This window comes from Saimiri boliviensis, chromosome 17 (assembly GCF_048565385.1).
Source record: "Saimiri boliviensis isolate mSaiBol1 chromosome 17, mSaiBol1.pri, whole genome shotgun sequence".
Taxonomy (NCBI): Eukaryota; Metazoa; Chordata; class Mammalia; order Primates; family Cebidae; genus Saimiri; species Saimiri boliviensis.
Genome location: NC_133465.1, coordinates 3,463,109 through 3,478,322, shown reverse-complemented (window position 1 = coordinate 3,478,322; position 15,214 = coordinate 3,463,109). Strand labels below are relative to the sequence as shown.

General features: G+C 43.1%; 1 protein-coding gene and 1 long non-coding RNA gene across 3 annotated transcripts in view; one reads left to right on the top strand and one right to left on the bottom strand.

Moving 5' to 3' along the window:
- LOC120366840 (uncharacterized) overlaps positions 1 to 10,934 on the bottom strand; it is a 48,033-nt gene extending 37,099 nt beyond the window's left edge. For both annotated transcript variants that reach the window (XR_012514507.1, XR_012514508.1), the window contains exon 1: positions 10,714 to 10,934. This is a non-coding gene — a long non-coding RNA (uncharacterized LOC120366840). The remainder of the gene's footprint in view (positions 1 to 10,713) is intronic.
- A 26-nt stretch (positions 10,935 to 10,960) lies between these two features.
- The window catches only part of APPBP2 (amyloid beta precursor protein binding protein 2), a 77,382-nt gene continuing 73,128 nt past the window's right edge, over positions 10,961 to 15,214 (top strand). The window contains exon 1 of the mRNA XM_039476389.2: positions 10,961 to 11,406. Coding sequence (XP_039332323.1) covers positions 11,269 to 11,406 — 138 coding nt within the window. The 5' untranslated portion in view covers positions 10,961 to 11,268. The remainder of the gene's footprint in view (positions 11,407 to 15,214) is intronic.

The following is a 15,214-nucleotide window of genomic DNA, read 5'->3' as shown; positions in this document are numbered from 1 at the left end:
CTGAGATTTCAGGTGCCTGCCACCACGCCCAGCTAATTTTTAAATTTTTTTTTAGTAGAGATAGGGTTTCAACATGTTGGTCAGGCTAGTCTCAAACGCCTGACCTCAAGTGATCTGCCTGCCTCGGCCTCCCAAAGTGCTAGAATTACAGGCATGAGTCATCATGCCCAGCCAGGATATTTTAAAGGATACAAATTGTAAAAGAAAATAAAAACAGGACCTTCTAAATTTATTATGCCAAGGAAAAAGTTAAGCCCTGGAGACTGAGTCACATAGCATGTTTGCAAGTTCTGCTCCTTAGATTATAGATTAACTCTCTTTCTCACTGTTCTTGTTTTATAAATGACTAGGCAAGACCACAGCTCCTCCCCTTCCACTCACTCATCTTTGTTATAGATTAACCACCTCTTTTATTGTTGTGTACCTTAAAGGAGGTAGAGACCAGATGATGCAAAAGACCCCATGACTGCCACATCTTCAGAGTGTAATGTTAAATATACCTTTCATGAAAGAAAAAGACCACCTGATTAATCAGATTGTTGTAACTATGCATTAAGCCTTACATAGAGCTGGATGCAGTGGTTGGCACCTGTAATCCCAGGTACTCAGGAGGCTGAGGCGAGAGGATCCCTTGAGCCCAGCAGTTAGAAGCTGCAGTGAGCTATGATTATGCCATTGGATTCCAGACTACATAACAAAATAAGACCCTGAAGGGAGGAAGAGAGAGAGGCAGGGAGGGAAGGAGGGAGGCAGGGAGAGAGGCTTATACAGAAAGATGTTGAAATTCTGTTAAGCTTCCCCAATGTCTGTCTCTATATATATATCTGTCTTTACATTTGCAAAACACCGACTTCCATCCTTTGTAATCTGTGTTTCCCAGGAGGCTGTCCACAAACTTTGTGCTTGAATAAACTCTCTTTAAATCAGACTCTGGCTGGGTGAGGTAAGTTACACCTGTAATCCTTGGGCTTTGGGAAGTCAAAGTGGGAGGACTGCTTGAGCACTCCAGCCTGGATGACACAGTAAGACCCTGTCTCAATAAATAAATAAATACATTAGATTCTCATCCTTTTGACTATTTTAGGTTGACAAAATGAACAGCCAGATTAAGAGATATATAGGGTGAGGAGGTCTGGAACGGTCCCAAGAGCAAAAACTTCCATCCTCATGAAGTTGCAGTGAATCACCTTTTAGATGTATTTTCCTTCAACTTCTTGGAAGCCCCCTGCACTCAATCCTTCTGGTTTTTATGGAGGCCTCATTATACAGCCACAGCTGATTAAGTCATTGGCCATTGGTGGCCTTCAGCCCCACTTCCCTCCCTGGAGGTGAACAGTAGGGCTACGAGTTCCAACCCTCTGAACATTTGGTTGGTTCCCTTGGCAAGCAGCACCCCCATCCAGTGGTTATCTAAAAGCTTTCCAAAAACCACCTCATGAACATAAGCTCAGGTGTGGTTGCAAGGGGCTTGTTATAAGTAACACAAAATTGTCTTTCATCTTTATCCCCTGGAGCTGTTCCTGAGCTGTTTCAGAAACAAGGACAAAAGGGCAAATATTTTCACAAAAGATACTCGTGTTGCTCTAGTCACTGAGGAAATTACAAGGATCACAGGAGCTATGAGTCAGGAACCATGGAGGAAAACCAAAAAATATATAATCAAATCATTCAGGGCATGGTGGCTTCAGAGTAGCTTATCTTCTTACAAGGTAGCTTAGGAATCCAAGAGTGAGTATTATAGATAACAAGGTGACCTTTGAGTGTCCTTTTCTGATCTAGCCTCAGAAGGCATGCAGCATCACTTCCGCTACACTCCACTGTTTGGAGCAGTCATAATCCACCCAGACTGAAGGGGAAAGTATTTAGATGTCATCTCAGTGAAGGGATCCTTAAGGAAATTTCAGCTTAAAAGTTATCACAGTAGGGGCCAGGGACAGTGGCTTATGCCTATAATCCTAGCATTTTGGGAGGCTGAGGAGGGTGAATCACCTGAATTCAGGAGTTTGAGACCAGCCTGGCCAACATGGTGAAACACACCTACTAAAAATACAAAAATTAGCCAGGTGTGGTGGTGTATGCCTGTAATCCCAGCTACTTGGGAGGCTGGGGCATGAGAATAGCTTGAACCTGGAAGGTGGAGGTTGCAGTGAGCCGAGATCAGGCCACTGCACTCCAGCCTGGGCGACAGAATGAGACTCCATCTCAAAAAACAAAAACAAAAACAAGTTATCGCAATGCACATCATAGTCTCTTAGGATTCTCAGGGTCTTTTTGGACAAGATTCATGTCTCAGATAGCTTTGTGTGGTGCAAGGCCTCCTGCAAAATTTGAGGCTACCAAAAGCCAAGGGTTAAAGGGGATATGGTGGACTGCAAGGGCAGTTTTGTGATACTAAGGTCCTCTGTCTAAAAGGTTATAGGTGGCCGTAACAGTTTAGGCCTCTTTTGTATTCTACCCTTCTGGAGCCGGGAGAGCATGATTCTGGATCTGGTTCTCTATGCTGGTCATAGATTATTGCCATCTTCTGACACACAAATCTGTTTACTTTCCTGTTTACAATGCTTTAAGGATTGCCTATCAGCTCCAGGACAAAGTCCAAGGCCATTAGCATCACATATAGGCCCCTTTATGTTCTGTTCCTGACCACTAGAAATGTAGATTCTATGTTCTCATCCAAAACATGGAAAGCAGCATAGTATGACTGAGTTCAAATCCCCACTCCGGTAAGCTTCATTGATTTTCTGGGGTGCAAGGGAGGACCTTTCTTCCCTTAGCTGTGGACAGTCTACAACAAAAATGACCTAGTTTCCACTAGTTTCTCTAGTCAGCCAGTTCTGGAGGGCCCAACCCTGAAAATGGATTCTAATTCTAGAGCCTATGCTTCCTTTCTGACCTTTGACCTTTAGTATAGATGCCAGCCTATTGGTCCTGACTCCTCTAACCGTCATGGTAAATTGTTTTTCAGGGACCTTATACTTTCTTGAGACAGGTTCTGGCTCTTTTGCCCAGGCTGAAGTGTAGGAGTGCTGTCTCAGCTCACTGCAATCTCTGCCTCCCAAACTCCAGCAATTCTCCTACCTCAGTCTCCCCAGTAGCTAGGTCTATAGCTGCAAGCCACTATGCCTGGCTAATTTTTGTATTTTTTTTTTTTTTTTTTTTGTAGAGACAAGGTTTCACCATGTTGCCCAGGCTCGTTTTGAACTCCTGAGCTCAAGCAATCCACCCACCTCAGCCTCCCAAAGTGATAGGATTACAAGCATGAGCCACCACATCTGGCTCCTTATCCTAAAAAAAGAAAAAAAAAAAATTATATATATATATATATATATATATATATATATTTTTTTTTTTTTTTCTCCTGCCTCTCTCCCAAGTAGCTGGGGTTACAGGTGTGAGCCACTGTGCCTGGCCCAAAAATAAGATTTAAGTTTTTAATTTTTGTGGGTACATAGTGAATGTATATATTTATGAGGTACATGAGATGTTTTGATACAGGCATGCACTGTAAAATAATCACATCACGGAGAATGGGTTATTCATCTCCTCAAGCACTTATCCTTTGTATTACAAACAATCCAATTACAATCTTCTGGTTATTTAAAAATGTACAATTGTTATTATTGATTATAGTCACCCTGTTGTGCTGTCAAATAGTAGGCTTTATTCTTTCTATTTTTTGGTAGCCTTTAACCACAACCCCATCTCTCTCCCAACCCCCACTACCGTTTTCAGCCTCCAATAACTATCCTTCTACACTCTGACCATGAGTTCAATTGTTTTGATTTTTAGATCCCACAAATAAGTGAGAACATGTAATATTTGTCTTTCTGTGCTTGGCTTATTTCACTTAACAAAATGATTTCCTGTTCCATCCGTGTTGCTAAAAATAGCAGGATTTTTTTTTTTTTTGAGATGGAGTTTCACTCTGTCACCAGGATGGAGAGCAGTGGTGCAATCTCTGCTCACTGCAACCTCTGCCTCCCGGGTCCAAGCGACTCTCCTGCCTCAGCCTCCTAAGCAGCTGGGACTACAGGCCCACGTCACCATGCCCAGCTAATTTTTGTATTTTTAGTAGAGACAGGGTTTCACCATGTTGGCCAGGATAGTCTCAATCTCTTGACCTCATGATCCATCTGCCTCAGCCTCCTAAAATGCTGGGATTACAGGTGTGAGCCACAGTGCCTGGATCTTTTTTTTTTTTTTTAAGGCTGAATAGTACTCCATTACGTATATGCGCCACCATTTTCTTTATCCATCCATCTGTTGATGAACACTTGGGTTGTTTCCAAATCTAATCTTAGCTATTGTGAACACTGCTGCAACAAACATGAGAGTGTAGGTATCTCTTTGAAATACTGATTTCCTTTCTCTTGGCTCTTTGTCCAGCAGTGGGATTGCTGAATCATATGGTAGCTCTAGTTGTAGTTTTTTGAGGAACCTCCAAATGATTCTCCAAAGTGGTTGTACAAGTTTACATTCCCACCAATGGTGTATGAGGGTTCCCTCTCCTCCACATCTTTGCCAGCATTTGTTATTGTCTATCTTTTGGATAGAAGCCATTTTACCTGGAGTGAGATGATATCCCATTGACTAGTCCTGCTCTTTTTTTGGTTTCCATTGGCATGGAATATCTTTTTCCAACCTTTTATTTTTAGTTTTTGTGTGTCTTTACAGGTGTAGTGTGTTTCTTATAGGCAACAGATCAACAGGTCTTGTTTTATCATCCATTTAACCACTCCGTGTCTTTCTATTGAAGAGTTTAGTCCATTTACATTCAATGTTACTATTGATAAGAACTTATTCCTGTCAATTTCTTTCTTTTCTAATTGTTCTGTGGTCTTCCTTGTTTCTTTCCTGTGTCTTCCTCTAGTGAAAGTGATTTTCTCTGATAATATTATTTAGTTTATTTTTATTTTTTGTGTACCCATTGTATGTTTTTTGGTTTGAGGCTAACATGAGGCTTGCAAATACTATCTTATAAACCATTATTATACTCTGATAACAACTTAACACTATTTTCATAAACAAGCAAAAAGAAACTAATAAACTCTACATCTTAACTTCATACCCATTTTTTAACTTTTGTTATTTCTATCTTATTTTATAGTCTATGTCTTGAAAGGTTGTCATAGTTATTATTTTTGATTGGTTCATCATTTAGTCTTTCTGCTTAGCATAAGTAGTTTCTACACCAGTTACAGTGTTATAATGTTCTGTGTTTTTCTATTATCTTTATCAAAATCACTATTAACAGTGATTTTGTACCTTCAGATGATTTCTCATTGCTCATTAATGTCTTTTTCTTTCTCATTGAAGTACTACGTTTAGCATTTCTTGAAGGACAGGTCTGGTGTTGAAATTCCTCAGCTTTTGTCAGGGAAACCTTTATTTATCCTCTACCTTTGGGAATTTGACTATTAAATGCCTTAAGACAGGCGTCCCCAAACTACAACCCGCTGGCCACATGTGGCCCCCTGAGGCCATTTATGCGGCCCCCACCACACTTCAGGAAGGGGCATCTCTTTCATTGGTGGTCAGTGAGAGGAGCACAGTATATGGCGGCCCTCCAACAGTCTGAGGGACAGTGAACTGGCCCCCTGTGTAAAAAGTTTGGGGATGCCTGCCTTAGGTAGTCTTCTTTTGATTAAATCTGCTTGGTGTTCTATAACCTTCTTGTACTTGGATATTGATATCTTTCTCTAGGTCCGGGGGATTCTCAGTTATTATCCCTTTGAATAAACTTTCTACCCTGATTTCTTTCTCCACTTCCTCTGTAAGGTCAGAAATTCTTAGATTTGCCCTTTTGAGGCTATTTTCTAGATCCTGCAGGCATGCTTCATTTTTTTTTTTTTTTTTTTTTTTTTTGAGACAGAGTTTCGCTCTTGTTACCCAGGCTGGAGTGCAATGGCGCGATCTCGGCTCACTGCAACCTCCGCCTCCTGGGTTCAAGCAATTCTCCTGCCTCAGCCTCCTGAGTAGCTGGGATTACAGGCACGCGCCACCATGCCCAGCTAATGTTTTGTATTTTTTAGTAGAGACGGGGTTTCACCATGTTGACCAGGATGGTCTCGATCTCTTGACCTCGTGATCCACCTGCCTCGGCCTCCCAAAGTGCTGGGATTACAGGCTTGAGCCACCGCGCCCGGATGCTTCATTGTTTTTTATTCCTTCTTGTCTCCTCTGTGTATTTTCTTTTTCTTTTTCTTTTTTTTGAGTCGGGAGTTTCACTCTTGTTGTCCAGGCTGGAGTGCGATGGCGTGATCTCAGCTCACCACAACCTCTGCCTCCCAGGTTAAGCAATTCTCCTGCCTCAGCCTTCCAAGTAGCTGGGATTACAGGCATGTGCCACCATGCCCAGCTAATTCTGTATTTTTAGTTGAGACAGGTTTTCTCCATGTTGGTCAGGCTGGTCTTGATCTGCCCACCTCAGCCTCCCAAAGTGCTGGGATTACAGGCATGAGCCACTGCACCCAGCCTGACTGTGTATTTTCAAATAGCTGGTCTCAGGCTCACTAATTCTTTCTTCTGCTTGAACAATTCTGCTATTACAAGACTCTGGGCTGGGTGTGGTGCCTCACATCTGTAATCCCAGAACTTTGAGAGGCTGAGGCAGATAGATTACTTGAGCCCAGGAGTTCAAGACCAGTCTGGACAACACAGCAAAACCGTATCTCTCCAAAAAAATACAAGCCACGCATGGTGGTGTACACCTTTAGTCTTAGCTACTTAAGGGACTGAGGTGGGAAGATTGCTTAAACCTGTGAGGTTGAGGATGCAGTGAGCTGACATCATGTCACTGCACTCCAGCCTGGGTAACAGAGTGTGACCTTATCTCCAAAAAAAAAAAAAAAAAAATTCTGATGCATTCTTCAGTATGCTAATTACATTTTTCAGCTCCAGAATTTCTGCTTCTTTTTAATTATTTCAATTTATTTGTTACGTTTATCTGATAGAATTCTGAATTCCTTCTTTCCGTTACCTTCAATTTCTTTGAGTTTCTTCAACATGGCTATTTTACATTCGCTATCTGAAAGTTCATATATTTCAGTTTCTCCAGAATTGGTCTCTAGTGGCTTCTTTAGTTCATTAGGTTATGTTATGTTTTCCTGGATGGTACTGATGCTAGTAGATGTTCTTTAGTGTCTGGGCATTGAAGAGTTGGGTATTATCATAGTCATCACTGTCCGGGCTTATTTGTATTTGTCCTTCTTGGGAAGGCTTTCCAGATATTTCAAAGGACTTCAGTGCTGTGATCTAAGCTGTATCTGCTTTAGGGGGTATCCCAAGCCCAGTAATGCAGTGTTCTTGCAGACTTGTAGAGGTACCACCTTGATGTTCTTGGGTAAGATCCAAGGGAATTCCATGGATTACCAGGCAGAAACTCTTGTTCTCTTCCCTTATATTCCTTAAATACGTGAAGTCTCTCTCTCTGTGCTGAGCTGCCTGGAGCTGTGGAGGGGAGGGGGCTTTACTCCAAACCCAGTAACACTGTAGTTCTTTGAAGTTCTTGCAGACTTTTACCACCTTGATGGTCAAGGACAGCATCTGGGAGAAATTCTCTGGATTGCCAGAGACTCTTGTTCTCTTACCTTACTTTTTCCCCAACCAGTGGAATTTCTCCCTTTCCTAAGCCACATAAAGCTGGGAGGGGAGTGACAGAAGTACCCCTGTGGCCACCACCACTAAGACCGCACTGGGTTAGAGCTGAAGCCAGTATAGCATTGGGTCTCACCCAAGACCTGCTGTAACCATTCCCTGGCTACTGCCTATGTTCACTCAAGGCCTGGGGCACTACGATTAGCAGGTGGCAAAGCTAGCCAGGTGTGTGTCTTTCCCTTCAAGGTGGCAAGTTCCCCCAGGCCCTAGGTAGATCCAGATGTACTGTCCAGGAGTCAGGGACTAGAGTAAAAAATGTTAGAAGTCACCTGGTGTTCTATTGTAGTGCAGCTGAGCTGGCTCTCAAACCATAAGACACAGTCCTTCCTACTCTTCCTTTTCCTTTCCAAAGGGAGACTAGCCTCACTCTATACCCACCACCACCACAAGCCATGGGAAGTACTTGTCAGACTACCACCAATGTTTCCTTAAGGCCCAGGGGCTCTCAAGCTAGTGTGTGGTGAATGCTGTCTGGCCAGAGACTCACCCGTCATGGCAGTGGGCTCTACTCTGGACCAGGGCAGGTCAGAAATGCCATTTAAGAGTCGAGACTTGGAATCAGGAACCCCAAAGGCCTACTTGGTGCTCTACCCCTCTGTGGCCATGCTGGCACCTGAAGCCAGCAAGTCTCAGAGGATCACCCAAGGTCCACAATGTAGTGCCTGGGTATATCTGCTGGTTATTTAGGGCCCAAGGGCTCTTCAATTAGAAGGTGATGAATAGTGCCAGGACTAAGTCCTTCTCAGGGGTCTTATCCTTTCTGGCAGTTTATCTGCTCTTGGTCAGGACCTCCTAGTCCATCACACACATCTGAATACTTTCAATCTGAAAGCAGTGAAGAAGGGATCAAGAGGCCCTTTCATCCAGAGTCCCCTTTATGACTATACACATTTTTTAATGTCTAACTCAGTGATATGGTTTGGCTCTGTGTCCCCACCCAAATCTCATCTTGAATTGTACTCCAATAATTCCCATGTATTGTGGGAGATCACTGAATCATGGGTGTGGTTTCTCCCATACTGTTCTCATAGTAGTGAATAAGTCTCACAAGAGCTCATGGTTTTATAAGGAGAAACCCCTTTCGCTTGCCTCTCTTTGCCTGCTGCCATTCACATAAGATGTGACTTGTTCCTCCTTGCCCTCTGCCATGGTTGTGAGGCCTCCTCAGCCATGAGGAACTATAAACCCAATAAACCTCTTTCTTTAGTAAATTGCCAAGTCTTGGGTATGTCTTTATCAGCAGTGTGTAAATGGACTAATATACTCAGCATTTAAGGTTTACACAGCAATCAATATGTGTGTCTGACATACCTTTACCTGTTTACAGGACCTTACTACAGGTCCTGATTTAGCCAAAATGTCTAATGACATGTGCATTCAATTTCAGGGGATTCATGGATCCCTTGAGGTAGGGCTGCTGGATAAAATACAGATGCACTTTGGGAGGCCGAGGCGGGTGGATCACAAGGTCGAGAGATCGAGACCATCCTGGTCAACATGGTGAAACCCTGTCTCTACTAAAAGTGCAAAAAATTAGCTGGGCATGGTTGCACGTGCCTGTAATCCCAGCTACTCAGGAGGCTGAGGCAGGAGAATTGCCTGAGCGCAGGAGGCGGAGGTTGCGGTGAGCCGAGATCGCGCCATTGCACTCCAGCCTGGGTAACAAGAGCGAAACTCCGTCTCAAAAAAAAAAAAAAAAAAAAAAAAAATACAGATGTCCAGTTAAATGTGAATTTCAGAGGAACAACAAAGTTTTTTGTTGTTTTTTGAGACAGGGTCTCATTCTGTCACCCAGGCTGGAGTGCAGTGGCATGATCATGGCTCACTGCAGCCTCAACATCCTGGGCTCAAGTAATCCTCCTGCCTCAGTCTCCTGAATAGCTAGGACTACAGGTGCATGCAGCCACACCTGGCTATTTTAAAATTTTTTTGTAGAGATGGCGGTCTTGCTATGTTGCTCAGGCTGGTCACAAATAAGTTTTTGGTATAAGCATGTCCCCTGTAATATTTGTAAAGATAATAGATAATTATTCTTTTTTTGTGGGGCAGGAATCCTGAGCTTCAAAAGCACCAGCGTCTAAGAAGTGATGAAGGATTTGCTGACTGAACTGAAGGTATGAGCCAAACTATTGCATGGAACATACATTTCTCAACCATTTGTTTATCTGACATTAAGATGTGACTGGGCATTTGTATTTTTTTACTTGCTAAATCTGGCAATCTGATCTTGAGGCCATTCACAGCTTTCCTATGTTCATAGATTATGGAGGAAGATTATAGATTATATAGATAACATAGATTATATAAACTATAGATTATAGATTATAGACTGAAGATTAAGTGTGTTTCTTTTTTGTGGAATTATTTAACCATTTAACACTTAAGTACTAGGTGAAGGGTAAACTGAAAAAAACTCTTTCCGCTTCTTTTATCTCTAAATATCAATGAGGACATTATTATCGCTGTTTTCAGGACTTACATCGTAAGAGTGACTATGAGTTTGATAGTCTCACCAACACTATGGCCAATAATTTCCATGTTAAATTCCTAGAACGGAAAGATGTTACATCAAATTCTTGAAATAGCAGATGTAGAAAATTAATTACATAAACAGCAGATGTTCATGCTGGGAAGGAAAGAAGGTGAAACAAGTACTTCCGATTATTCAACAATCCCCTGAAGCCACCACTGTAACTCTGGGAATTGGAACACCATTAAGTCCTATCACCGCCATCACTTAGCCTTTTTTCTTTTCCTATTATTTGTAATTCCATAATCAAGCTAGCCTTCCTACTAAGTTCTGGGGCAGGAGTTTTCTTTTTTCGGAAATTTTATTTGGATAAAGAAACATGGTCAAAAAGTTAAAACGGTGCAAATAATTACACAAAGAAAAGTTAAGTCTCTCTTTTATCGTTACCACTAGTTTCTGGACCGCGGGTTCTTCACTTGGGTTAGGAACTGCAGTCTAATTCTGGAGTAATGTGAATTTTCTCAGTGCGTCATTTTCAAGGTACAGATAATTTTGCTCGTTTGTGGGGAGAGGATCCAAACTTTTACCTGAGCCTCAAGAGTCCGTGATGCAGACAACCTGCTGAAGTAACCGACGCGCCCGAGTGACTCGGAACGGGGGGTGCAAACACCGTGTGATAATTTGTCCCCTGTGCGGAAAGTCCACCCCGAGCCACTCCGCTCCCCGGCCGCCGGGACGCGGCGCTCTCCGCGGGAGGCATCCGCCTCTGCCCAAGTTTTCCGCCCGCCGCGCTCCTCCCCTTCGGCGCGCCGGCGCGCGCTGACGTCACGACGCCGCACACGCAGCCCCGCCCCTGCGGAGATCGGCTGTGGGACGGAACCCGGGTTCCTCTCACGTCGGGAATGTGAGGCTCTGGCCTGGCCGGCCGCTGTTCTCGGGACCGCTTTTCACCCGGGGCTGCGTCCGCCGCCGCCGTCCCTCAGTGCGCCCCCGGAGGCAGGGCAGCCGTGCCTTCTGCCGCGCGCCCGCGTGGCTGCCACCGCCCCTCCGAATCCTCCGGGGCCGCAGAGGGGTTCGCTACGGAGGGCGGCGGGGGCCTTCGGGAGGAGGAGGCGGAGGAGGCGGAGGAGGAGGGAAGGAAGATGGCGGCCGTGGAGCTAGAGTGGATTCCGGAGACTCTCTACAACACCGCCATCTCCGCTGTCGTGGACAACTACATCCGCTCCCGCCGCGACATCCGCTCCTTGCCCGAGAACATTCAGTTCGATGTGTACTACAAGGTATGCGCCGCGGGCCTGCTCTCTGCCCTGCGCCCGCAGCCCCGGGGGCCGCGCCGCCTTCCACGTCTGCGAACCCCCGCGGTTCACCCCTCGCCCCTCGCAGTGGGCTCGGCCTCCCGAAGCGTCGGGGGCGGTGTCCGCGTTGCCGGTTGAGAAGCACCCTGTCTGCCCGCGTCCTGCCTCCCAAGCTTTGGGGCCTTGAAATAATCTTCCTGAGGAGTCTTGCCCCCTTTTGGTGTTGCCTTCTGCACAGTGACCCTCTCGGGTCGGCCTTCTGCGTGGGCTTCCTCTATCGCGCCCCGGTCCCACCGAGTCCTTTCCTTCTGGCCTGTGTCTTCAGGACGTTTTCCAGCCTCTCCTTCCAATTCAGTGTCAGCATCCGCTAGACTTTTTTACCTGCTCCTCCCCCGACCCCTTCCTACTTTCTCATCTCACCGCCTTCCTTCCCCGAGTGCCTTTTTTTTTTTTTTGCCTCGTGTTCCTTCGTTTCTCCTTTCTTTTCCCAATTGGGAAGGAGTTAGGGATTATTGGAAATAATCTGTGTGTTTTATTTGCATATTCTTTAAAGCTTTGATTTTTTTTTTTTTTTTGTGGGAGAGGAAAAGGTTTATACTTGCAGTTAAATTAGGAATTTTTGAAGCTGGGAGTGCTCATCAACTGTTTGAAGAGGACAGGGAGAGATCAAAAAAATACTTTCGATTATGTTCCTGTGTTTGAAAGTTGCAATCTTGCAGCATTCTTAAATTGCTCCCTCTCAAAAATCTGAACAGAAAGTCTCCAAGCCACTCTCCAAGGAGTTTCAAGGGTAAATGTCCTTAGATTGGACTATTTTTGCACTGTTTTGAGAGTGTGGAGAACTTTATGAACTCAGAGCCTGCCTCTTCTCTCCCCCACATTTGAATGTGAACACTGGATTTATTATTCAGTCCTCCTTGTCTTGAATCTGCGTCCATAACTCTCTCCAGTAGCCACCCATGCAAAATGTGACCAGAAGTAGAACGTAATTTATTTTTTAGATATTAAATACTTCCTCTTGATCTGTAGTTTGGCTTTAACAGTGTAAACTGATATTTGAACAGAGGTGTATGTTCTTATGTAGGCACAGTTTATGGCAGTTGTTTTATTGGGAAAATTGTCTGCTTTCTCCACCCCTAGAATATATATATGTATTTTCAGAGTTAGCAGTTGATGGGCTGCATTCTGCTAAATCCAGCTGCTTTGCACCAATTCTAACACTTAAAGTGGAGTTTCCCCCCTAAACACTTGGAGAAGATTCATTTAGGTCATGCATATTATTATTTTCGATTTAGGAAAAAAGCTTCCTTTATTCTTAATCCCTTTGATACGTTGGTTTTTTTCTGTGTATATCTAAGGAAATTTTGTTCATTTAAGATACATTCTTCTGCAGGAAGGACAAATTAGATTTGTCTTTCTCAGCCTGGGAGACTGCAACTTTGTGTGTGCTCTCTGTCCATTTTATTAAATCGTATGTAATCTTGTGCCTCATATATAATCTTTTCAGAATAAATTATTGGGAATATTATCAAAGTATATTTACTAGTTGAATTTGCTCAAAATACTTGAATGTCTTTTAGTAACTTTCACCTCTAATTGAAGCTTTTCATTGAAGATCGTTAGTGTGAACAGACGGTGCTTTTGTCAGAATTTCTGCTTGACGTAGTTCACACAGTTTTAATATTGCCCCTTTTTGGTACACTTTTACTTCTTAATAGTTGTATAATTATTGGGAGTATGGCACTGTGCTAAGATGAAGGAAGTATTACATCTGCCTGTAACTGTGTTAAGTGCTTTTATATGTTATCTTGTTTAATCTTCAGAATTAAACTGTACTTCTAAAGTAGAGTACAGTATTACCCTGCTTTATTGGTGAGAAAGTTAAGTAATTTAATTAAGGTCTTAAGCCTGATACTTAGTTCCTGAGTTCCTTGCTTTTTTACTTAGATACCTATCTTAAGATAGTAGACCATTTTCGTGAAAGATATTATAACACTAATTTTTTATTAGCTCCATAGAAGTAGAGTGAAAGTCAGTCCCTGGAATCTATTCTAGTCTTTAGTGGAGATATAAGAAGAAATTATTCTTTTTATTAAAATTAAAAAAAAAAAAGAGATGGGGGTCTCACTATTTTGCCCTGACTTGGGGTCTTGAGCTCCTGCACTCAAGCTATTCTCCTGTCTCAGCCTACTGAGTAGCTGAGACTACAGGCATGTGCCACCACACCTGGCTTTTCTTCCTTTTAAACACTGTATTAACACATAAGTCTAAGAAACTTTTTCGTGTGTGGAGACGAGATCTTGCTCTGTTGCCCAGGCTGGAGTGCAGTGGTGATCATAGCTCACTGCAACCTTGAACCCCTGGGTTTAAGCAATCTTCCCATCTCAGCCTCCTGAGTAGCTGGGACTACAGATACATGCCACCGACACCTAGCTAATTTTTATTTATTTATTTATTTTTAGTATAGATGAGGTCTTGCTATATTGCCCAGGCTGGAGAAACTTTTTAAAGCAGTATAATTTGCACACATAAATATAATACACTAATCCTCTGCCCAACTTATGAAAATTTTAGGAAGCTTTACTATTTACAGTTTCCATTTTTCCCCACTTTAAAGCCAAGGAGAAACTCATCACTACATCTCTCTTGCAGTCCAAATTTCCGTCAGTAGGCATAGTCGTAGACAAAATTGCAGTATTTGTGGAATCATAAATTTCTGCATTCTGCTTGTTTGGTGTAGTACAATATGACTGTGTTAATTTTTGTAATAGCTTCAGATAAAGGCACAGTCATAAAGCATTAGGAGATGGGGTTATGAAATTAATGGAAGGTAAAGAAGTAGGAATGTTGACTGCTCCATAAGCAGGGAAGGGAGAGAGGAGTTGATAAATAGGGTAAAATATGAAGTATCTTTTCTTTTCTTTTTTTTGTAAAGAATGGAAGACATTAGGATATATTTGTTGGCTGAATGGCAGAAATCAAGAGAGTGAGCTTGAATATCCAAGTGAGATGGGAAATAAGTTATGGAGCAAGGTCCCTGAGTAGGACCATAAGTTGATGAGCCTTGCCCATTTTTGGTCTTTCCTCCTTCACCGTAACTAAATTAAGGTATTATCCTTATATTGGAGTTGGGGAAAGAACTTTTCTTCTAAGATCAGAAGGAAAAGATATAAAGGCGCGGGGAAAAATAATAAAGGCGCGGGGCTCACACCTGTAATCCCAACACTTCGAAGGCTGAAACAGGAGGATTGCTTGAGCCCAGGAGTTCAAGACCAGCCTAGGTAATATAGTGAGACCCTGTCTCTACAGAAAGATAGAAAAAATTATCCAGGTGTGATGGTGCATGCCTGTCATCCCAGCTACTTGGAGGCTGAGGTGAGAGGATCATTTGAGTCCAGGAGGTCAGAGCAGGCAGTAAACCTTGATTGTGCTACTGCACTCCAGCCTGGGCAACAAAGGGAGACCCTACCTCAAAACAAGTCATTAATATAAATAAGTTTGTAAGAATGATTGTAACGAATTAGGAGGTGAGTTCGTTTGCTGAGAGTGAGTGGTAGGAGTGGTAGCTTTTATGTAGGAAGTCTAAACAGAAGTTGGGAATGGCTACTGAGATATATGAGAAGGAAAGGTGACTAAAAATATGTAAAAGAATTGACAGGTCAATAAAAATCACTACTACCCTACAAAATACAGTCATGTGTTGCTTAATGACAGGGATACGTTCTGAGAAATGCATTGTTAGGCGATTTCATGCTTGTGGGAACATCGGGAACATCAGAGAGTATACTTACAC